This window comes from Cryptomeria japonica, chromosome 1 (genome assembly GCF_030272615.1).
Source record: "Cryptomeria japonica chromosome 1, Sugi_1.0, whole genome shotgun sequence".
Taxonomy (NCBI): domain Eukaryota; kingdom Viridiplantae; phylum Streptophyta; class Pinopsida; order Cupressales; family Cupressaceae; genus Cryptomeria; species Cryptomeria japonica.
This window is the reverse complement of record NC_081405.1, coordinates 61,251,884-61,276,761: the sequence shown is the minus strand read 5'-3', so window position 1 is coordinate 61,276,761 and position 24,878 is coordinate 61,251,884. Positions and strand designations below refer to the sequence as shown.

Here is a 24,878-nt window from a genome sequence, read left to right as displayed (position 1 = left end):
GTTTATGAGGTGGCCACTGAAATGTGACAAGGACGAGAGGAGGGCAGAGGCCCTTATTGGGTGGGACATAATCTAGACCTTTATTAGGAACAAGGAGGCCCCGAGGGCGTTTGCAGTGGCGCTGATGGACGAGGAGCTCAGTTCTGGGGGTCAGCGACGTTCATTGCGTGTGTGGAGAACTTGACATGGCAATGCGGCAAAGGCTAGTGGGATGGCTCAACGGAAGACTTGAGAAAGGTGGGTGTGGTCTGTGGCAAAATAGGGCAGTTTTTTACCATCTCCTGCTTTGGTTTCAAGGGTATATGGCTATGGCGGTCTAAGTACGGATGCTTTTTTGTAATGCTATATATGGTCTAGAGTAGGGACGGTTTTAGTGTTGATAATCTATGTCTATTGTATTTGTTTAGGGGGAGGGTTTTTCTGCAATGTATAGGTGGTATGTTATATGGAGCTTCGGCTCTCGATTTTGAGTGTTAATTGTAAGGGTCGTCTTTGTGTGACATACAGATGGTAGTTGCAAGGTGGAGGCACTTTTTTTATCATCGGCCCAATTTTGGCCAGACTTTTTTGTAATCTTTTTTCATATATTATTAATAAAAATATTGCTATTAAAGATTAAAAAAATAAAATAAAATAAATCTTAAACTTAATTAATAATTATTAGTTTAAGATTATATATTATTTTAATTATATTTATCTAATATTAATCATAATTTTAATTATTAATAATATTTATGTAATATTAAATTGTATATATAAACATTAGAGAGAAAATAAGCATATTTTTAATGGGTGAAATATATTTAAATTTATGATTAAAAAGTTATTAAATTATTTTGTATATATTAGGATGATAAAAAAAAATATTAAAAATAGAACAACTAAAAAAATTAATACAAAATTATAATTATAAAGAATACATACAACAATTAGTTTATTTTTTAATAGATATATTTGTTGTGTAATACTTTATTGAAATAATTTAATTTAAATAGTGTGAATCAAATAAAATAGCTAAATGATTTTATTACCTATATTTTAAAAAATAAAATACATATATTTATATAGAGAAATCACTTTATTTACACTATTATAAATAAAAATTGAAAAAATATTTAAGATTAGGCATTTCTCTTTTAAATATAAAGAAATTTAAAAAAAGTTAAAAAATCTATCATATAGAAATTTGCCCTTATAACACCAAATTTTTAAACCAATCATAGTGTAGATAAATAATTTCTACAATATATATGGAGATGGAGGTAGAGAAAGGGGAAGGAAGAGAATAATGGTGAAAATTTTGTATTAGAGGATGGGGGTTTTAGAGAGGAGAAGAAAGAATTTTGTGATAAAATTGATCATTAAGGCTTCCAGACTATTGATGTTTCAGAAGAAGATTAATGGAGCATTTGGCGGTTATTTGTAGGGTTATTGGTTCAAAAAAAGACATAGAATTTATAAGAACATGGGCAAAGGGTTCATGGAAAATAGAGTTCATTTTGAAGTTTTTGCCCCAAAAGAAGAAAAAGAAAAAATATTACAAGGTCTTTAGTGTATGCAGGAGGCTCGTGTATATGCAAAAATGATGTGCTAATTTTAATCCACTCATCCTAAATCCTTATGAATCTACGATATGGATTACATTATATAATCTTCCAATAGAATATTGGACGAAAGAATGTTTGGAGAAAAATAGGAAAATCATTGGGCACACTAATTGATAGTGTTGATTTGGCCAATGGAGACTTGCATTTGTATGCATGGATTAAAATTGCAGCAATTAGAGAAATCCTGAAGGAGATCATACTTTGTGCAATGAAAAAACATTGGATACAGTCTATTGAAGTTGAAGAAGAAAAATTCTTCTATGTTCGTTGCAGGCAAAGAGATCATTGGGAATCATAGTGCAAGATGACTTACAGAAGAAATAATAAAAGGTGGACCCCCAAAAAAGCGGCAATCTAAACCTAATAAATGAAAAAACAATTATAGGAGAGACAGATGAAAATAAATTGAAGGCAATTGAGATTCCTTCAAGAGAGGAATGAGAGTTCTCTAGATCTCTAACAAAGAAAGGTTACTCAGTGGAAGAAAGAGGGTGTCACAAAGGGGGAAATGCTAAAAATTTTGTGGAGATCAGAAATTCCCCTGAGAATCTAGAGAAGGTTGCATCTCCAATTAAAGAGACAGTGAAGGATCCTTCAAAGGAGTCCTCGCCAGTATGTAAAAAAGGAGAGAACATCATAGATTCTTTGGAGAAAACATGTTTGGAAGAGATAGAAGAGGATTGGGACTCGAAAAATGACTAGGAGGAGTTATATGATCTTGGGACTCTAGAGCCCAGAATTTTGAGTCAGTCTGTAGCCTCCTTTTTTGGAAAATCGGGTAGGGGGAGAGGTAGAAAATCTAACAAGCAAAAGAGGGAGGAAGAGCCTATGGAAAAAGGTTTCCTTAGTATCAATTTTTTTATGACTACATCCAAGGGAGCAAATAACTCCCTTGGACAACAATGAAAATCATAACATGGAATGTCAAGGCAGGGTAAAATATGGAAGGGGTTCTCTATAGATTCTATGGGTACGGTGGGTGAATTGGGTTTAATGTGGAATAATAACAAGATGGATATTTCTCTTATTGATTTTTCCTCTCAATGGATGTTGTGTAAGGTGACTTCTAGATTAGAAAACCAGAGTTTCTTTGTCTTTGATGTGTACGGGTCGATCAACATAAAAATAAACTTCGCACATGGCAGGAGATTATAAGAAGGAAACACTTGTTAGTAGGTGACAAGGTCATTATTGGTGGAGACTTCAACGCTCTACTAGATCCCAAAGAGAAGAGTGGGGGCATGTATGGAATTAATAAGGTGATGATGGATTTTCGAGACTTTGTGGATGAGATGGAAGTTGTGGATTGCGTGCAGAGGAACGAGATGTTTACATAGAATAATCGAAGAGTTGGTTTCACCAACATAGCGGAGAGACTAGAGTGCTTTTTGGTTGGTCATGATTGGTTGGTTGACAAATTTTTCTGAGTCAAATATCCTTCTGATTTCTATGTCCGACCACTTTTTGGTTTTGTTGGACATTAAAGATAGCGAGAGACCAAGAAAAGGTTTCTTTAAATTAATGCAGTAAATAAAATGAAGTTCATGAGGAGATGATTGATGATTATTGAAAAGTATCTAGATGGAATGGAAGATGTTTCCATATCACATACATATAGGGAGGCTAATTGGGTAGCCGATAAATTGGCCATCATGGGAGTGGAATTATTACAAAAGGAAAGGATATGATCTTTGGCGGAGCTTAACATAGAAGTGTTGGATGCAATTAACTCCGAGAAAATGACATGACAACTTGGAGGTTGGACACAAGCGATGCAGTATTTCCTATTGAGAGAGGAAGTACTTACTTTTCAGATTTTATTGGTCAAGGTCTCTACGTTATGCTAGATTACCACTCATTCTTTGTACAAGGGATCACAATTGAGATTTGGTGAGTAGATATGTTTCAGTGATCCACAAAATTTCCTAAATTATCTAGGAGAAAGGAGCAATTCCTCGATTTTTGACATTTTGGGCTGGATTTCTAGAGACTTATTGTTGTTTATAAATTCTTCTTATTCTTTCTACTAAGGGGCAATCGTAAGCGAAGCATTAGGGAGGGTGGAAATAATAGGGAAGGTCTACTTTGGTGTGGCATGTCTCTATTCGAAGGAGGATATTGACAGGCAACTAAGAAGATTGTTCATGTTGGAGAAGGAATTTATGTTGCGGGTGATTAAGAATGTTCTTGGGTCAACATTTGTTGATGCAGAGCACAAGAACGATGGAGAGATTTTTCAGAGGTTTTTTCACAATGTTCATGGAGGCAATTAGAAGGCATTACAAAGCTTCCAAATTGGATCATAGCATTCTACAAGAAAGGTACAAGAAGGGGTCATCATAGCTTCGGATCTAATCTCTCCAAATCCCAACAGTGGATTTATCTTCGATGTGTTTGATGTGGAGGCAATAGGAAGAAAAAATAAAATGGTAAAGACTCTTTCTCTGTATAGGGAAGGGTTGGAGATGTTTTCCCTTACCCCTTTTGCCAACTTTGTTGGTTTAAATGAGGAATTTGTTCTTTGCCTCTCATATGGAGAGGATTAATGAATTGAGTGAAGGGGTTAATGTAATTTTTGTTGGCTATATGCTAGATTTGGTTAAGTGTTGTCATTGATGTCAACATTGTATCCCGGTTAGAGACTATTCCAATTAGTCTTGGTGATCATTTTGGTTTTGGCTGTGATTCTAATCCGGTATGATCAGACCTCTGGAATCAGTTTTGGATGCTTCTTTTGATGGTTATATGCTTGCTATATTCTGGTGGTTTCATGGTTTGGTTATCGCTTTTGGTATTTCTAGTGACCGGCTTGTTCTTGGCTTTACCGGTTAGCTTTTGGCTTTACCGACTTCTGGCGTTCTTGGTTAGCTTTACCGGTATGTTGTTTTGGTGACTTGGTCAGTGGATTTTGGGTCCAGCCTATGGAATCGGTTCCTTTCATGGTATTGGTGCTTCTTGATCATATCCCGAGTGTTTGGCGACTGTGCATTGGATGGTGTGCTTTTGGTGGTCCTATTTGGATCTGGTTGGACTTTCACTGAGGGTTTCTACCAGCAAGTGAAGTGTGTTGGATCTTGGTCTTAGCAGAATCCCCGACGGATATAATTGTATGGTTACTTGATTTAGGTCCATTCTATGTAATGTAAATCATTATATTGGTCTAGTGGTATCATGTGATGTATTTTTTGTAATTATGGGTTTATGGGTTTAGGGTTTAGTCAACCTTGTCAATAAGGTTGATCTGTATTTATAGGTGACTTGTTCATGTAATTTGGATATCAATGGTTGGTTAAGTCTACATTATCATAGAAGGATTAAGTGCGAATAAAGTCATATCATTCAGGTGAAGGTTGGAAAGGTTTTGTATTGCAAAGCAGACATCAGTGCTTAACCAGAACTGTATCAGGCATTAGTAGATGCTACTTTCATAGTTCATTGCTTTCTGGATTGTAGTCCGATGATTTTGTAAGTCAGTGAGACTTCCCTTTGTGATGAGCAGTGCGCTCTAGGCTGTTGGCCTTTCTGCATGTGCAGACCCCTTTGTAATTATTCACAATACTATTGTAGAGTATTCACCTGATTGTGGGTAGGGTTTCCCACCATGGTTTTTCCCTTTCCGGGTTTTCCACATCAAATATTGATGTTATGTGTGTTGTGCTTTCATGTTATATTCTTCATTGGGTTGTGCTCCGGTTTAAGGTTTATAATTGAATTAAATGTTGTTATTGTTAGTAAATTCTCAATTTATCCAACAATTTCTCAATGGATGTATTAGTTTTTGCAGTTTAATAGAAAGTGATCTACCCCCATAAGGTAGAAACTTACCTAAAAATAATAATAATAGTAATTTCTACAATATATTAAGTTTTAAAATATAAATCTCCACTTTATAAAAATCAAGTTTATTTTGAAAACAAAAATTATAATCACTTTTGATTGTTGCAAAACAATTAATCGATTGGCTTGGCAAGTACTAATAACTTTTAACTAAATAAAATAGATCTTGAACAAAAGAAATATGTCTTAAATAAACAATATAAATAAAATAAATAATCCTAAATTAAAATAAAATAACTCTCAACTTTCCTCGTTAATGGGGTCAAGAAGGTTAATCTTTCTAGCAATCCAAAGGTAGGGGTGGCTTAGACGGATCTTGAGCTAGGATGGATGAAAGTTAACTTTGATGGAGCATCTAGAGGCAATCCAGATCCCAATTGTACAAGTTGTGTGGCTAAGGATCATATGGACAGAATGCATAGTGAAATATATGAATTTTTAGGTGTCAAGACAAATAATGATGCAAAATTTTCGGGCTACCTATTAGGGGTTTAGATATGGCTTAGAATTGCAAGCAAGTAGATTACACTTGGAAGGAAACTCTCTTATTGTAGTTAATGTGATATGTCAAAAAGCGACTCCCAATTGGAAGCTCAAAAAGTGGCTTAATCCAATCTGGAACTTAATTGCCGAATTCAAGGAGTTTGACATCTCCCATGTCTGTTGAGAGGGGAATGAATTGGACGATGACTTAAGAAGAAGAAGGTGGCAAGATAGAGCATGTTTGTCTTGTTAGCAAGGGTGGGGAGGTGTTTTTGTGGATGGTATATCTCCCTTATTTTTGTGGGCAAATTTGATATGACGAGGAAGGTTGGATATTGAGTGCAGATGAGTGAATCCCTGGAGGGTAAGTGTGCGAAAGGACGAGTGTTAGTTGTGGGATGTCCTTCCCCATGGCACCGCAATAAGACTCATTTCGACCCCTTAATTGGGAATCCCACAATGTGCAGCTCTATCGGTTGAGGCGTTTTCGAAGGTGGTGGATGATATTCCAGATTTCTACGATGGGTCTGAGTTGGCCAACTCAGCAATTGGAAAGCTTTCTTTGCTGACACGACTTGGGTGGCAAGATTTTTAGTCTCAAGGTATTTCACCTTTATTATTCATGAATATGGGCAAATGTGAAGCGACGGGGGAGCCTAAATATTGATTGCAGGTGTGTGGTTTTTTGAGAAGTATGTATGTGAAGGGAATGGAAGGACAGATAATATATCTATTTTTGGATCCTCGACGGCAAAGTGGTGACTCATATTTCTTGGAGTTTGGTGGTGTGCGAAGCGCAACAACAATGGATACACCTCTGTGTTTGGTTTGTAAGAAATACCAAATGTCTTTCTTTGGTGAGGTGTCTGAAAAAAGGTTAAAATGCATCTTCAAAATTAATCACGGCCTCATAGTACACACAGTTAAAGTGGTTTTAGGAGATGAATTCCTGAAAGCTAGTCACCAACATAGGGTTAATAAGGACGTCTCTGCCATGTGTCTCATGACGGTGTTGAATGTTGGGAAATTGAAGGCCATGACAAAATTGAGGTGCAAAAAACTCATTTGGAATATCTTTCTTAGGAGAATTGGATGATGCCTTAGAAATGTTGACTTGGAGATGGGGGTTCCGCTTCCAAAGGATTACTATATGCTCAGGCATTACATAGGTGCTAGGGTTTGTGCCCAGCGACAAGTTCGGCTTTAGTTTGATCGCCCTCGACACCAATCTAAACAACCCCTGAGCATCAATGAAAGGGGTGTTGATCTGAGGCATTTGGGGCTGTCGTCTCCTTCCTCTACGCCCGTCACAGTCATTGAAGAAGCGACACTAATTGGATCTGTCCTTCCTATGCGCCAATCTAATGATATCCCAACAGTTTGAATGGATGGATTGGTTTGTGACAAAGAGAAGTTCTTGCTAAGGCATGCCCTAGTTTGTAGATTCATGAGAGTATGGCCGAAGTTGAGCAATCTCCATGTCTGGATAGTAGAAAACTCAAAAGAATTTATGGAGTATAGAATCAGTATTTTACCATGTCCCAAAGGGTTTTTTATTTTAGAAGTTGAATCTCTTGCAGACAAGATGTGGGTGCTAGAGAATGGCCCCTTCGTTAATCAAGGTGATTTTGTATGCATGAAACCCTGGTTTCCTTCTTTCGAACCATGCATTGAGACTTTCTCCTCTGCTTTTGTCTAGCTGTGCCTCCTATATCTGCCCTTTCAATTTTGGGAATTAGACTACCTACAGGCTATTGGCAATTGCTTAGGCAAGTATCATTGCAGCTCGAAAGAAACTGTTAATGATCAAACTTCCACTTTTGCATGCATGTGTGTGGAAATAGACCTATCCAAAGGTCTTCCCGTAGAGATTTCATTGTTGCTGGAAGATCATTGCTGGGAGTAACCTCTGGATTGTGGGAAAATTGCTTTCAAATGCATAAAATGCTTCTCAACATACCATTTTACACCCCAACGTCAAAACATGCATGGCACTTAAAAAGGTTTGGCGGCCTCACGTGGTGAGCCCACATGGTGGATGGGGTTGAGCCCATCATTATGTCATTTCACCATGTGAAGACGACCATGTTTTTTCACAAGACAATCCAAAGTCTTTTTCTTGAGTTGGCTCAGTGGTGGAGAACTTGTGTTCTTGAAAGAGAGGTCACAAGTTCAAATCTCACAAGGGGGTAAGGTATGTACGCCTCGTTTGTAGGTTAGGTACCTCCCACAAAGAGTACGAGGTAGTCCCATATTGCTCTAACCCATCTGTAGACACATACACATATGGCTGGCATCGTGGACTATAAAAGCCCCTTTCCTTTCTTTTTTTCCACTGACATTTGGTGCACTAGTCTATCCTTGCAAGGATTCTCAATTAGTTAATACAAAAGTGGGTGATCCTATCGTCTCTCCAATCTCAAAGTCCACAAACTTCGAGGTATCTCAAGAACCAATTGACATTGTGATTGAGGCAAGCTATGATGATTGCCTAAGTGAGAAGTACGTTTAAAATTGATGCATCCTTGTTAATGGTTGATGCCTCTTTTGTAATCACTGGGACTCATTCTCAATCAATTTGTATGTTTTTTCTCTTTAATTTAATGGGTGCAGTCCCCTTGACTCCTATTTATTGATTAAGAAAAAATATAAATATAAATATAATTACATAATAATGACATGTAAATATAATTGTTGATATTAATATTTATATTAAATTATACATATTGTAATTATATTATAACTATATTGTCATAATTATTATAAACAATATAATAATATTATATAAAACAAATTTTATAGTTTTTCAAATAATAATCAACTAGTATACTTATATTTAAAAAATATGTGTAAAATATGCTAAGAGATATCTTATAATAGAAGAGAATCATCTTCTAAAATACTAAACATCAAGAATACAAATCCATTAAAGTCCTTCATGCAAAAAGCTGTGAATCTAGCTGGAGACAAGTGGCGAGGATTAATGAAATAATAAAATAAAATAACACCTCCACAAAAGTTGAAACATGACATATTTCATGCATTTACTTATCATTTGTATGTCAAATTGTTTCAAAAATGGATTTTTGTTTCGGACATTTTGATGTCATTGTAGATGCCTCTCCGCATAATAATGTCAATAATATAAATAATAGTTATATAATTCAAAAGTAAAACGGAATAATAGTAAATTAAAAAAAAAGATTGTTCTTTTTCATTTGATGTATTTAAGACATCTATAATAGGTTATCAATTTCATGCAGCTCATAAGTCAATTTAAACTATATTTTTAGAGATTTGACTATAAACTTAAAATTAAATAATCGATCAATTATTTATTCTAAGGAACAAACTCCTAATACAAATTAAACTTGGAGTTAAAATAAGCTTCATTGACCTAATAACATTATTCACCTGCAACATTATTTATCCTAAGGACCTTTCTTTGGATTAGCATGGAAGAAAAGAATAGGTTGGCTTTGGTCAACTAGGACAAAGTTTGATGCCCAAGAGCTAAAGGTGGACTGGGATTAAGGAAAATCTTACAATTTATCAAAGCCCTCATGGCTAAAACGAGATGGAAGTTGGCTATCCACAAAGTAGACTGGTGCCACATTATGAGTGCCAAATATCACAGCTAGGACAAATTTTATAACGTTTTAAATATAGATGGTGTCCCTCGAGGCTCCAAAATTTGGAACAACATTCTCAAATGCAGAGATATCACCTCTCTTCGCCTGAAGTGACTTGTTGCCAATGGGAGAAACATTCACTTGTAGGAAGATAACTAGTTGGGGGATAAACTGTTGGCTTCCATCCCTTCTCTCAAAAGACTTCAGGGATGTGCTACTACTTTTTTTGGTCCTTCGGTTTGTGATTATCTCACCTCCAACAATTGGAAGCACATTCCCCTTTGTTGCCCTAATTAGCCTCACCCACTGCCTGTTGCTTTGGAGGTACAAAACATGCTTAATAAGGTCAAATTGCCCTTCTTCTCTCGTGAGGATAAATTTATTTGGAAATGGAATCCAAGTGGGGACTTCAACGTTAAATCTACTTATCACAGCCTTCTTCAGGACAACTCTCATGTTTGGTGGACTCGGGTCTGGAATCCTCACCTCATTCCTAAAGTCAATTTCTTCTGGTGGACTACCCTCCATAACAAAATCCTCACTCAAGATAATCCTACCCAAAAAGGTTTTTGGCTCCTTAACAGGTGTGTTATGTGTAAAATGGATGAAAAGATGTCCCTCACTTATTGTTGCATTGTGCCCTTGCCAAAATCTTGTGGGGAATGGTTTATTAGAAGTTTAATCTCTTTTGGACTATGAATGAAGACTTGACCCACCTGATCAATGAATGGGGGGATTCAACAACTAACCCCCTCATTCGTCAGTTATGGAAACAAATCCCACCACATTTGGGTTGGTGTATCTCGAAGGAACAAAATAATATGATCTTTCATAGTGTGGAAGCCCCTATGGAGGTGATTTTCAAGTCCCTCCTTAAACTCCTCTTGGAAAATCTCTCAATAACAGATGTGAGAAATGACCTATGGGGATTGTGCACTCATGAAAAGAAATGACCTTGTTTGGATACATGGATATATGAATAATGATTATTTCTTAAGCGACGAAAACAAGATGGTGATATTAAAGCTTATTGTCCTTGCGCAAGGTAGGATTAGTCGTTGGCACGCGCCACGTAGTCTGAAGATTAATTGGAGTAATTATGCCCCCTCTAGCTTGTATGATTCCAAAAATCAATACATTTATGTTAAGTTTAACCTCGTTTTAATAAGGCAACATTTATTTTTGTCTCTCCCTACCGTTAAAGAAATAATGTCAATGATCTTTGGTAGTGCCTCAACTAGTAATTTTTGTGACTCAGCCATGGGAGGAGACAAAGTGTGGTTTGAACCCAATAAGCTTGATGATTTTAAGGACCTAGTTGTTTGGTACTACTGTGTGGATGGGGGAGTGTCAAAGTATTTGGAAAACCTCAAGGGGCATGATGAACAACTCCCAATTCATTTTGCCACATCCTAGAATAATCGAAGGGTTATTATCGGGGGTATCTCTTTTGAAGTTTCTGAGGAGGTCATCGCTTAGGCCATTGGCCTTCCCTTAGAAGGCAGGAGATGGAAGTGGACAAGCCACGTTACTAACAATGACAACCTTAACAAATTCTTCAAGCGGAAGGAAGCCCCTATCAAGTTGCAAGACAACTTCTCTAGAGAGGAGCTTCAACACCCATGGAATCTAGTATGTTTAATGATTATGAAAGATTTTACCCTTGAGGGTCGTCATAAAGTTTACTACTACTATCACATGCCTTTGTTGAATCATTTTAGACACCATGATCTTATTTGCCTTCCTTTTTACCTATTGCATTCCTTGGAAAGCTCCATTAAGGAGGCCTTTGACCCCAAGAATGAGGACAAAATCACAATCCCTCTTCACCAGGATTTGATTTATAGGCTTTATGCTTACCACTCGACCTTATGCCCTTCGCACAACATTATGTTGATTCAACCCCCTTTGTAGGCTTCTCACCCTTGTCTGCCTCTGCAAGTGGTTTTGCCCCCTCTAGATTTTTTCAGCTTTCCATGGAAGCCTTTGTTGCTTTGCCCCTCCCTTCTTCTATGACCATCACAGAGTTGAGCCCCCCTACCTTTTCCTCCCCTGTTGTTATTAAAGAGCGAAAAAACATTTGCTCCAAGGTTAAGGGCAAATTTGTTGGAAAAAGGAAAAGAATCATAATTGAGAACTCCATCTTTGAGGATTCAGACAAAGACGACCCTAATGTGGAAACTGAGGGAAGGAGGTCATGACGACTGGGCTCTTGAGGTGCTAGAGGGAAAAAAGAGGAGAAGCAATCTATTACTGAAATGGAAGAGGGTATTGAAGGGGGTGATGGGGATGGTGGGAATTTAAATGTGTTTGAGGAAAAGGATGTGGACATAGAGGATATTGGTGTTGGTAATGAAGGTGATGTTTGCCCTCCGCTAGGCCCCCAGGATATGACTAAAGGGATTGTGGATTGTGTTGATAAATGGAGGAAGTCACCGCAAAGAAAAATCTCTAGAAGGTGGACCCTATCATTGCAATGGCTTTTGAGTTCGGTGACGAGGGGGTGAGGAGAAAGAAGGGGGTGATCTGAGGGATGTTATGGAAAAGACTGACTAGGAAAAGAAAGGTGGTAAGAAAAAAGGAGACAAAAAAAAAGGTATTGTCACTCTGCTGAAATGGATCAACAACATGTGAAATTGGAAGAGATTGTTAAACTAACGAACCATCTCAGGGATGGTGAATTACACCTAAAGCATGAGGTTCGAGCGCTGAGGAGTTGCCTGGATAGCCACCAGATGAATGTTGAATTGCAAACCTTGAAGAAAGAGACAAAGGATATGAAGAGAAGATGGGATGTTAGGGACAAACAACTGGTCAACATCAACAAATTTTACATCCAAGTTATGCACAATTTGACTACAATTTTATGGCTGTTGTAGGACAAGGTTGCAGATGAGGATGCAGATAAATAGTCTTTCAAGGAACTCTACAAGTTCCTTACTGAAGATTGGGATAATGTTCTTGGTTTGGCTAGGCTTTGTAAGCCAGCGTCTTAGTTTTAGGCTTAGTCTAGTTTTTAATGTTTATATTGGTTCTCTTTAGCTCTTTGGACTTATAGGGTGCTCCCCCTGTTGCTTTATTTCTAGATTGTTGTTAAACTCTCTCTCATTGTGTTCTTGTTGTTAATCTGCTACTGATAGCCTTCGGGCTATGTTAAGGGTCAGCACCCTCGTTAATGTTGCTTTTATAATAAAAAACATTATTGACCTACCTCTAAGCTGCAACATGCACTTGTTAATTTTGTATAAAACTTTTAATTATTAGAAATATGTATTTATATGTTTAAGATTTTCTTATGTTTTTTAATCAATGAACTCAACTCCATTAGATAGCTTAAATTATATTAAATATAAAAATATAGTATAAATATTTCAAATTTTAAAAAATAAAATAATATTATGTAAAATATAAATATATCATAATATAACAAGTTTAAAATTTTAATTCAGATATTAGAATTTATATATGTTCAAATTTTTATATTAAATATATTACAATTAAAAATTTAAATTGAATATTTTAAATATTAAATTTTATTCTAAATTTGAATATATTTATTTAAATTTAATATACTAAATATATTCAATTAAAAATCTAAATTAATATTTTAAACTATTATATTTGGATGAATCGAATATAAAGAAAATAAAATAATAAAAGCAATCGTCAAACATTAACATTTAATTGAAACAAAAAAAACACGCAACAAAGATTAAAAGGAAGTAAACAAGGAAAAATATAAGGATGGTTGCCTACCTCCCAACAAAGATCAAGCAAGCAAATAATAAGATAAAGATGCCGTAATATATTTGTTTTATTTTATACGTAATTTTATTTCTATAAAAGTCAACAGCTAAGTTCTTTTGTCTTGTTTTTATTTGAATGTATACTAGTTTTGTGTTACTTTTTTAATCAGGTTGATTAAATTAATAATTATATAATTTTCATTTTAATTCTTAATTAAATGTCAAAATCTGAAAAAATGTTTATGGCTTTTTAATCTATATATTAAAAAATATATTTATATAAAAATAGAATATATATTTGAAGTAAAAGGTAAAATAGTGGTGAAGTTGAAAGATTTTTAAAGAGCACGGAGGGATCAAATCTTGTTGAGTTCAGGTCGAAATTAAAAATATTTTTTTATTGAGAGACAATTAATATAAAGGTAAGGGATTGTAGGTCTAGATGAGGCCGTGATATGAAGGTAAGAGATTCTAGGTTTCCTTGAAAATTGTTGACAAAAAGTTAAGGGGTTTTTATGTACATGGTCACGACATGACTAAGGATACGATATTATAATATATTTAGATAAATTTAGGTTTATTCTAGTTCTACATATATTGGATACTAGAACACTTTGACAAGAAACATGCCTTGTCTTGTGTGAGATATATAATATACGTTTTATTATTTCCATGATTATGTGTGGATTTTATCACCTATAACATAGCTTACAAGCCAACACTTTGTCTAAGCATCCAAATCAACTTTAAATATGCTACCCCACCATAGAATGTCCTCATAACTTGGTTGGCTTGGGTTAAATGCCTCCACAATTATCTTATAAATATCCTTGAGGCATTTCTCCTCAATGTACATCATCTCAAAATATAGTGTACCTTGTATATGGGGCAAGCAAAATTATGAATCAATTTTCCTCAAATTAAGAATTCATAATTCACTGCCAGAATCTCATCTTGGTTTTGGCCTAAAAATAAAAATCATGCAGAATGAACATAGGGTTCCTTTTTCACCTCCCATCTCAGTGACTTCAAAGTCAATAATGAAGTACATTCCTTTGATACTGATCTCTATGTCATTATTAGAGCCCAAAGTCTATTCCATTGCATTATTGGCCATATATAAGACATAAGGTGATGGGCTCAGCACAAGCTAATGAAGAGCTTACCATGTGGCTATATATATCATACTTGAATTCTTTTACATGTATCACATTGTACACGTCACTTTCTTTAGGTGTAATGATTTTGTAGAATTCAAAAATCATATTCTAACACCAACTTTTCCAACATCTTGATTTTAGAAATAACTCAATGATGAGGAAGCTTCAAAGTTGCATAACCCACATCCCCACTTCATTGCACTTAGCAACTCGCTCTTCAATGACTTCATGTTATATTGTCCAAAGCATTTGGGTAGCATTTGGTAGAGCTAGCACTTCTTCTAATCCTATGGATTTTGTAGGGGTCCATCCTAGTGATCTTTCTCTACCAACTTATGGCTGCTCTTGTGGCACCATAGTGCACACATTAGACTGCTACTACCTTTTCTTCTCTTTTTGTTGTGCACTACTCTAAGTTAGGACCTAAACATATCACTTTGTCAGTGTGGTAGTGAAACCCTTTCAAATCATTTGGTGATTCCAACTACTAGAGCAATAAGTAAAGCAATCCACAATGATATGGTCACCGTTACAATAGTTGCAAAAGAAATTGTGTAAATTTGCATCCAGTGTGCCCCTACTTGCCACAACTATAATAGGTGATCATACAACATTGTCCATCGCCTTGCCCTCCACCTTGTCCTCCTCCATCCTTCTAACAACCAAAGCCTCGGCCCTATTATGATTGATTGTCTTGCTATGTGAGTTGCAATGGGCACCAATAACTACTAGTAATTATTGTCATACCTCTTTGCTCTTGAAACGCTTGAATACTATGTGCAAATTGGTGTCATGTGTGGCCCTCTCATTTTTGGTAGTCATCCCTTCCAACTTTTGTAAAAGTGTAGAGGGGATGTTTCATGTAGCTCTTCGTATATGACACTATAGGATGCACAAAGATAGAGAAAATGAAGAGCAACTTATGTCTACGGCTCTCATCACCAAACAATTAATTGGCATGTGGTGCTCAATTGAGCACCTTGTCCACCAATTTTCCTTCAAATTGGCCTGCAAGTTCTACACTCCATTATGACCCAACTATGCCCTCAACCACTCACCATAAGCACAGTAAAAGATTATTCCATTGGGAAAGCTTCCACGTACTTTTCTATAAGAAGCATCTTTATTGAAAGCAAGATTATTTTGAAACGTGTACATCTAAGAGGTGACAAAAACTTACTTAGCACTTCCTCCATAGACATATAGTGTCAGAGTCAACTACACCCCTTAAAAACACATCAACAACACGAGTCCATATGAGATTGTGCTTCAATTGAGAGATCAATTCCAACATCCAAGTGACTTGGAACTATTACTTAGAACATCAATGTCAAAGCCTTGTATAGAACCAATCACATATTTTCTTTAGAAGCTTGACTCAAAACTCCTTGTGCGAATCAGCACAAAAAGCTTTTCTACCTGCCATTGACGAATCCTCACTCCAATGTGAATCTCCACTTCAATAAATCTCTCAACCTTGTTGGAAAACCACTTGGACCTCTTTCCTCATTATTTGCCAAGGCATGGCTAATCAACAACATGCCAAACCACATAGGGTTCTAGTAATGAAACCAAAATGTTAACCATTTGACAAAATGTATTCTTAGACCTTGGCAAACACTTAAGTTGTAATCTTCCTATGTGTGCTTCCACACAGTCATTTCTCATCCAAAGCACGCTTAGGTTTGAATACCCTCACTAGATCATGCACGTTGTTAATACAATGAGATAATAATTGCAAAAGACTATAATGTGCAATGATAGATAAATTTTGTACACACCTTATGGAAAAAACTTCATCTCTTTCTTGTGTTAGCTATTTGGTGCCAACAAGTGGACAGAAGGAAGTTGTGGGCAGAACAAGTGGAATCAAAACCACCCTCCAAAGATGGAATCATCTAGTTCATTGCTTATAGATCACAACAGTTTAGCATTACCAAATGAATTTCAAGATAAAATCTCTAAGAAAACAGTCAAATCAGACCTTGTGTATAGAAAGAAAAAGAAATTATATTATCCAAAAATAACAGGCAGGTCAATGGGACTAGAGATTGCAGCAGTTAAAAATGGAAACTTCTAGGAAGAGAGATCCTTAGATTCAAAACAATTGAAGTACATAAAGCAAAATAAAGCACTATGCCCCTAACAAATAGCAATGAAGGATGAACAAGAGCCCCTATCTGTATTTGAAATGGAGGATGTGTCTGAGTCATCATTGGTCCATAGGAGGAATCAAAGCACTTCCTCTAGAAACCCCCCTAACACCAAGGCTGGTCTAGCTTCCATAGTAGAAAAGAAGCTTGTAACGTGAATCTACCCCTTTGGTCTAGGGATCAGCCCATAAGTAGTAGATCCATGTCATCTGAATGGAGCCAAGTAATGCTGACTAGAATGAGCAAAGCTATGATGCCAATTAGAATAGGCTGAGGAATCTGAGTAGTAATGGTGTGCTAAGAGAAGTGGCACCTAACTTAGAAAGTAATTAAGTTTTCAACAATTACCTTAGTTGTATTTTGATGAAAATTTGATGATTTAACTAACATGAAAAATTTAACTACAGCTGAGTTTCAAATTTTGAGGAATAAAGGTGCCAAATTTAATTTTGACCTGTAAAACAGGTTTCGATTCCGTTAAACTCCTGAAAGTTCCTCCTCAAAACCGAAATGAACACAATATTTGTAGATTGAAATTCCAAATAGTTCACAAAAGAAATGATTTCTGGGATAGAGAAAACCATTAGCAATTGTATAGGACAATGAGTCTAATTGAAATCTACAGAATTTAACTAGGCAGAACTCAGGTCTTTAGTGGGCATGGATATTGGATCTATGAAATGAAGCAGATAATAACCATGAGGATTCTAGAAGGATTGCTAATGGAAGATGCTGTGATGCAAGATATTAAAGATTTACTCAGAGTTCTCTTGTTTTATTGAGCTGAGGAAAACCTTAGATGCAGTCACAGGAGTAGAACTTTAGGAGAAAATGGAGAAACTAAGGGCTCCAAGGATATGGAAAATAAGTGTAAAACTCACAACAACAAAGTTGATTCCAAGGCACATACAGATGTCTTTACATACCCATAGCACAGAATTGCATGCTGTATAAATGTGAAATATATTTCAGGGTGAACAACCACAAAGCTTCAAAAAGAGGTAGGGAATGCTAAAACAGAGAAAACATTTTAGGAAGCAAACCTAAAATATTCTACAGCAGTATTAAACTTCCTGCGTGCTTCTCTTCTGGCTACAAATAAGTTGAGGCCAAGCACCACCTCCATTTCCACTCCTCGAGTTCAAATAAATCAGAGACCACAATCAAATGTATGAATTCAAAAGAATTAATTTATCAAACACAACTGCAAACCCAACCTTCAAATTCATCCCCAAAAAAAGTCAAACACCAAATACAAATTCCATACACATATTCAGAAAATAATAGGGAGCATCACCTTCAAAATAGCTAGCTAAAAAGAGTACAACCTAATATTGTTTATCATGTAGTAGTATCATAAGCATCAATCAGAATATGAACTTAGAGAATGTCCCAAGAACAAGATTAACATATCTTAACAGGTGGCTAACTGAAAGGCTTCAAAACAAGGCAAAGAATGCTAACACAGCTAAGAAAGGGAGCTAACTAACCAGTATTTCAAGTATGAATATACACAACCTTCAATCCAGGATCCAAATTACATCCAATCCTACTTTCAAATGAAACTGGCAAATTTAACCTTTGAGAACAAAAATAGAATACACCTGCAAATTTAATCCATGTTGAAAATGATTCAATGAAACCAACCACCACTATCAAATAATATCCAGAAATTCAGAGGCATCAAAAACCAACTTCAGATGCAACCCCTAAATTCAAAACAATAAAACATAAAAATCTATCCCCTAAAAGTCAGACACCACATTCAAATCTAATGCACAAACTATAAAAATTCACTACCACTTTCAAATCCAATCCCCAAATTTAAAAAGATAAAACAAAACTTTGAATCCAATTCCAAAATACATCCACAAATTCAAAAGCTCCATACACCAACTTCAGATGTGATCCCCAAATTTAAAATGATATCACAAGATTCAATCCCCAAACTTAAATTTAATTAAAAAATAAAACACAGCTATCAAACCCAATTCCCAAATTCAAAAAAAACTAAGCATAGTGCCTTCCAATCCGATCCCCTAATTTAAAAAAATCAAGCACAACTTTGAACTAAAGCCCATAGTTTAAGAAAGTCAAACACAACTTTGAATCCAATTCCCAATAACCAAAGATCAAACACCACCTTCAAACCTAATCCCCAAATTCAAGAATATCAGACTCCACCTTCAAATCCAATTCCCAAATTTAAAAATATCAGACTCCACCTTCAAACCCAGTTCCCAAATTTGAAAAGAATTGGAAAAGCACCAAACAGACCGCACAAAATCAACTTCAAAAAGACAGTGATCTATTAAGTTGGGGCTTTGATACAAAACTCCAGATTCAAATACATCAATGTCATGTTAGTATGTAGTAAGGAGTATCACAGTGCATCCATATCTAGATGCCCTGTTTCAAGTGTCCAAGAACAGCACAGCCAAGGTAAAGCCCCTGCAATGTTTAAAAGGGAAACAATGTACTGGGCAATGAAAAAAACATGAGATTACCTGTTGCAAGAATTTCAAATCAACAAGCGAGGAAAAGATTAAAATCTCAAAACAACTGATAAGTAGGAGGTATTTTCCACAGCAAGTCAAACTATGATATTGCTATCAGGGTTCAACTGTGTAGTTTTTGAGTCAAACTCATTGACCGATGTTTCATGAGTAGTGGTTCATAAGAACCCATCTCTCATGAGAATGAATGGTCCACTTAGCACTCATTGCATCTAGGTGATGCACAAGGGTGAAGAATTGGACCTTCCGAAGAGGTCACCCATCCCAGTACTACTCCAACTCAAGCACGCTTAACCATGGAGTTCCCTCCAAGATTAAACCCACTTAGCTTGCAACCCCATTTACAAAACTTTCAAATCCTATCCCCAAATTCAAAAATATCAAACCACACTTTCAAATCCAGTCCCCAAACATAAAAAGAATTAAAAAACAACAAACAGACAGCAGAAAATCAACTTCAAAAAGAAATTGATCAGCAAACCAAGCAAGAAAAATCTCATACACCACCAAGTCCAACCCCAAATTCCAAATAAACCGAGCATTCCCTAATTTCAATTATTTTATATAAAAGGTCAGTAGAAAATTTATTCAATTAAATTACCAAAAAAAGAAACCCACTGCATGAATTTGAAAGATAAGAGGCCTCACATTGACAAACTCGGGATGGTAAACCACTTGGGCCTTGTTGTGAAGGACACTGATAGTAGCATCCTGGATACCAGGGAGCCTCTTCACCGCCTTCTCAATGGAAGCAGCACAAGCAGAGCATTGCATGCCTTGCACCTTGAACAGAGCCTTCCTCATCTCCAAAGATGGATGAGCAGATGTTCCTGCACTTGCACGACTTGGAGATTCAGGTGGGTATCTGGGCATCGAAGGATAATACGGAGGAGGGGACAGAACCAGATTAGATGCATCCCGCTCCCCAATTTCCTTCTTCCCCTTCCCCAGACAAGAAAGAGCCAAAAACCTGTTAGCCATTGTTCTCCTTCTTCCTCTTCTCACTGCAGAACACACCACATCATCAATGAATCATTCAAAATTGCAAACCACAGATTTGCATTACACTAAATTGAAAACTAAAAACACTGTCCTGGGATAGCTTGGATTGGGTGCCAAGCTTCCAAACTTCCTAAATTTTAGTCCGTAAAACAGAAAGTTCGATTGAATTTGAAGAGGCGTTTAACCTTCACTGATATCCTGATCCCGCGCCAAAGTCAGAGATGAATGTTGCGCAGCCTGCGCCCAATTGAATTGTATTGCATTGCCTGTCTCCACGAACTTGTTTGTATTTGTAGATGTTTTATTTCAAATATTTACTATTCACCACATTGAGCTACGTTTTTCAAAGATTAGGTTTTACGTTTTTACCTTTTATCAAGTGGGTCCGGGAATCTTGTGCAGGTGGGTCTCGGGAATCTTGTGTGTGATGCCTACTGATAACTGTGCTCATCAGAAAGTTTAAAATTGAGATGTTTATACGTTTTGTCATAATTTTAGCTGTAAACCTTCTCAAGATTATGATTGGCCGGTCTCTAACATACATGCATAACTTGCCCGTCTCTCTTAACTTGCTCTGTTTGTTAGAATTCTTTCTCTACGTTACTTAGAGTCCGTTTTAACTCGTTGCACCAACACAGACCATCTTAAAAGTCACACGCCAGAAAAAAGAATAGGTGGCCGTTAATAAAACCTGGTATAGGATTCAGGGGCCAGAAAAGGAGAATTCCGCCATCCAAAATCCAATGGAATAAGTTAGGCAGAATCCATCATAAGATTGGACAAGGAGTCGAACCCAACATATAATAGAACCAATTCCTATTCAGGTAACCAATGTCTATTCATCATACAGATGATAAATGCAAAACCCAAACCCAAATCACCCACAGCATATCATATCGAAACTGGTTGAAGTCAAAGAGTTCACACCCCCAAACCAATCACAGCATATCATATCGAAACTGGCTGAAAGAATTCACATCCCCAAACCTACCATACCTAACCCCTAGAAGCATGAACTACTATCATAACTAGACTTTGTAGACAAAAGATGGGGGCCCAAGCAAAATAACACAAGCCACTTCTTGAATTTGATAAACTTTTGGAGTACACAAACTTCATATTATAAGGACTTAAATTTTCATAAGGTACATTTGAGTCGAATAGAATTACTTCCACAATGTCACCTTAAATCATTATCACAACAATTTGAAAATGTTAGAATTATCTTAACTGAAACACCTTCAAATTCTTTGCAATAGCTTTCATTGTCCATCACAAACATTGTTGCTTATGTTAAGAAGCATGCAAATGCTCCAAAATACAATCAAATTGCACCTCTATGTAGTACACAACATCGTCAATGTCGACATGAAGCAAATAAGAGTTGGTCGCTATGTCCCTTTCAAACACTATTGAGTTTCTTTCCAAGTTGCATGTCTAGGAGCATATTACTCCCTTTGAGCCTTTCTCTTTAGCATGCTCTCAATGCCATAGAGCTGGTCATTGTCAGGTTTTCAAAAATGTTATTCCCTCTTTCAGGAAGACTTGTTTTAAAAGGAATGATGTGAGCCTCTATGTTGTAAGAGTTGTTGAAAATGAGAAGGGGTCCCCCCCTAAGGGACAAGCAAGACGTTGTGAGCCAAATGGCTAATGTTTCCTCTTTGACCCCTAATAAGATTTGGGTGATTAAAAAATCGATTGAGGTCTTGAGGGGATCCTCGTTCAAGGATAAAAATATGGGTGAGATTGGGATCAAAATATAGGTGAGATTGATTCTTTGACATTTCAAAGTGCCTTGATCAGGCTAAGCTTCAAACCTTCTTGACTAGTGTGGTTGTTTGTGTTGTTGTTCAATTGTTGTCCAACTAGTTGGTTTTGTTGGGGTCTTTATTATGCCAGTTCCTTTTAGTCTCGCTCCTGGTTGTTGTAGCCTCTTTGGTGGCTCAATGTAGGCTTTCAAATTGATATTATTCTCAGCTTTTTTTATCCTATGTTGTAGCATTTTGTAAAGGGATTCACGTGATCTTCAAAACCTGTTTGATGTTGACTCGTTGTGAGCTTGTGGTTTGTCACCGCGTCCCATGTTTATCTTTTTGGACAACTTTTTGTTATGGGTTTTTGTTGTCACTTCTCATGTTTATTTTAATGGACAACTTATTGTAAAGGGTTTTGGGGTCCCTTCAAAACTTGTTTTCCTCACTCTAATAATAAAACATTTACTATCATATATATTATTAACTAAAAAGAATCAAACTTATAAAGTTAGATTGCAATTGTAAAAAATATATTACTAATAAATGAATGAAATTAATCAAATTCTTAATCCTCTATAATAAAATGAAACATTTGATAAATATTAGGGTTATGGTCTTAATATCAACTATTTTCAAAATAATTTTGCTATTATTGTATTCTCTTGTTTAAAATAAAAAATTATTTTTAAAAGAAATTACTCGAGATATATTTCTATGTCCCTAAGATTCCCCACATGATATATTTTATTATTCTACTTATTACAAATTATTTTATTACTTGATCAAATTGATTTCCTTCCATTATGTTATAATATATTAAATTATTATTATTTATTTATGTATTTACATATATAAATAAAATAATATTCACATATACTATCATTTAAATATCAACTTAAAAATAAACTTATAAAATTAAATTGTAATTGTAAAATTATACAGTACTAACAATAATAAATAAATAAAACAACAAATTATAATTCTTAATTCTTAATAAAAAAACAAAATATTCTGATAAATACTAAGATTATGTCTTAATATAAAGATCTTATTGTTTGATCATCATCTAAAATGACAAAAAACAAAAAATAATATGTACGAATTTTTTTTTGGAAGTTCTTAAATAATATATACAAATAACATCTTGATTATATAATTTTGAATTTAAAAAGGAAAAAGTTAATATATGTATTTATAGCCCCTATTGTTCTCAAGCTCACATTATTTAATGAATTTTACTTGTTAAATGTTTTCTTTTCTTTTCACATGGTCATCTATTAAAGGTTAGTATGTGTATTTATAACCCTCATCATTTTCAATCTCACATTGAAAGAAATTTTTTCTATTATTTTTAGTCTTATGTGGTATTTGTCTAGATAGTAAAATCTTATTATATATACAATAGATTTGTATTTTTTATTTTACCTTAAAAAAATTTAGGCTGCATGTAGCCTCGTATAAACTGCAATGTGTCTAGTAAACTTTGCTCATGTGATCAACGATGCTGATGCGACACGTCCTCTGATATCATGAGATGAAAAAAAATTATACAATAATTTAAATCATATATCTATTTAATATTATTTGTTTGTTTAATATTATTCTCAACAATTAATAATTTATCATTTAAATTATGTTTGTTAATGAAATATAATAATGAATAAATTACATGTATCTTTTTGTAATTCAATATTTTATAAGAAATAATTCTTCCAATATATTACAAACCCTCAAGTGGATATAATTGTAGAACCAAATATAACATTGAGATTGACATATTTAAAGTATGTGGCAACTTGAACAAAGAGTAGGGGATTTTTAAAAATACACTTGAGAATTTGGTCCCTCTTTACTTGGCCAACAACCCAAGTATAATGTCCTAAAATAAACTTTGTTTGATGCATAACTATGAATCAAAGCTAAAGATGTTGTTTTATCTGCAGGAGAATGTTGCTAATAAAGTAGTTGCTATGTAAAAACACAACTCTAAAGATGGCAAACAAAATGTAGCACTTTCTCGTACCTTGAGACTAAACCAATACTCTTGCTAGGCAAGGAGCTTTTTATGAGGATAAATTTTACAAAAGAGATATGATTAGTAATATTAACTCTCTTTGGCCTAGTTTCATGAATTTGCATGAATAGATCACTAAAACTTGGATTTTAGTCATTTAAAAATCTCTAGAACTCCACCCTTGATCAAAATATCTAGAAGTATACTCTTCTTTGTTTTATTCGAAGAATTTAAAATAGACAATGATTATATTCTTTCTAAATATCCATGCATTGGGATAACCATGCCTTATTGTTCAAATCTTGGTTTCGTAACTTTAATCTTGTAGAAGAATTATTCTTTGTTATGTCAATCTAGGCATGCCTCATAATATTCATCTTAGCACTAGGTAGACATTAATTTTTAAAGCATAAGAAATAATTAAGGTAGAATTATTTCTATAGAGCTTGAAACAATGGGTTGGTTCGCTCCACTTTGACAAGAATCAACATAGAACTGGTTCTAGATAAAAGGCAACCTATGTGGATAAATGGCTTAAGATGGGGAAATGATATGAAAATAAATTGAATCATAAAAATATCCCATTTCATTTTAGTATTTTTTTTCAAGTTGGTCATCTTGTGTAAGTTTTTCTAGTTGGTAAGCATAAAAAATCTAAATTTACTACATAGTGGAAAGGAAATTTTTATTTAATCTTTGGTTAACAGTACAATTCCTACTTTTTAGTTTGGTATATTCAACAATGATTAGGGTTGCTACACCTTCCTTCTCTAGTTCAGTACAATTCCTACTTTTTAGTTTGGTATATTCAACAATGATTAGGGTTGCTACACCTTCCTTCTCTAGTTCAGTCTCTCCTAGATTCCATACTTGATATGGTTGGATCAAGAAAAATAAATAGTTGTATTTTAGATTTAGGATTTAATAATGATTATTTGATTCAATACAATCTTTTGATGGTAAGCTCCAAATTG

At 35.2% G+C, this 24,878-nt stretch overlaps 1 protein-coding gene across 1 annotated transcript in view; it reads right to left on the bottom strand.

Annotated features, from left to right (window-relative positions):
- Positions 1–21,099, bottom strand: part of LOC131063225 (probable copper-transporting ATPase HMA5) — a 30,008-nt gene extending 8,909 nt beyond the window's left edge. Inside the window, exons 1-3 of the mRNA XM_057997023.2 lie at positions 20,506–21,099; positions 20,322–20,402; positions 19,783–20,138 (exon numbers count right to left, since the gene is read on the bottom strand). Coding sequence (XP_057853006.2) covers positions 19,783–20,138; positions 20,322–20,402; positions 20,506–20,680 — 612 coding nt within the window. The 5' untranslated portion in view covers positions 20,681–21,099. The remainder of the gene's footprint in view (positions 1–19,782; positions 20,139–20,321; positions 20,403–20,505) is intronic.
- Between the last annotated feature and the right edge of the window lie 3,779 nt (positions 21,100–24,878).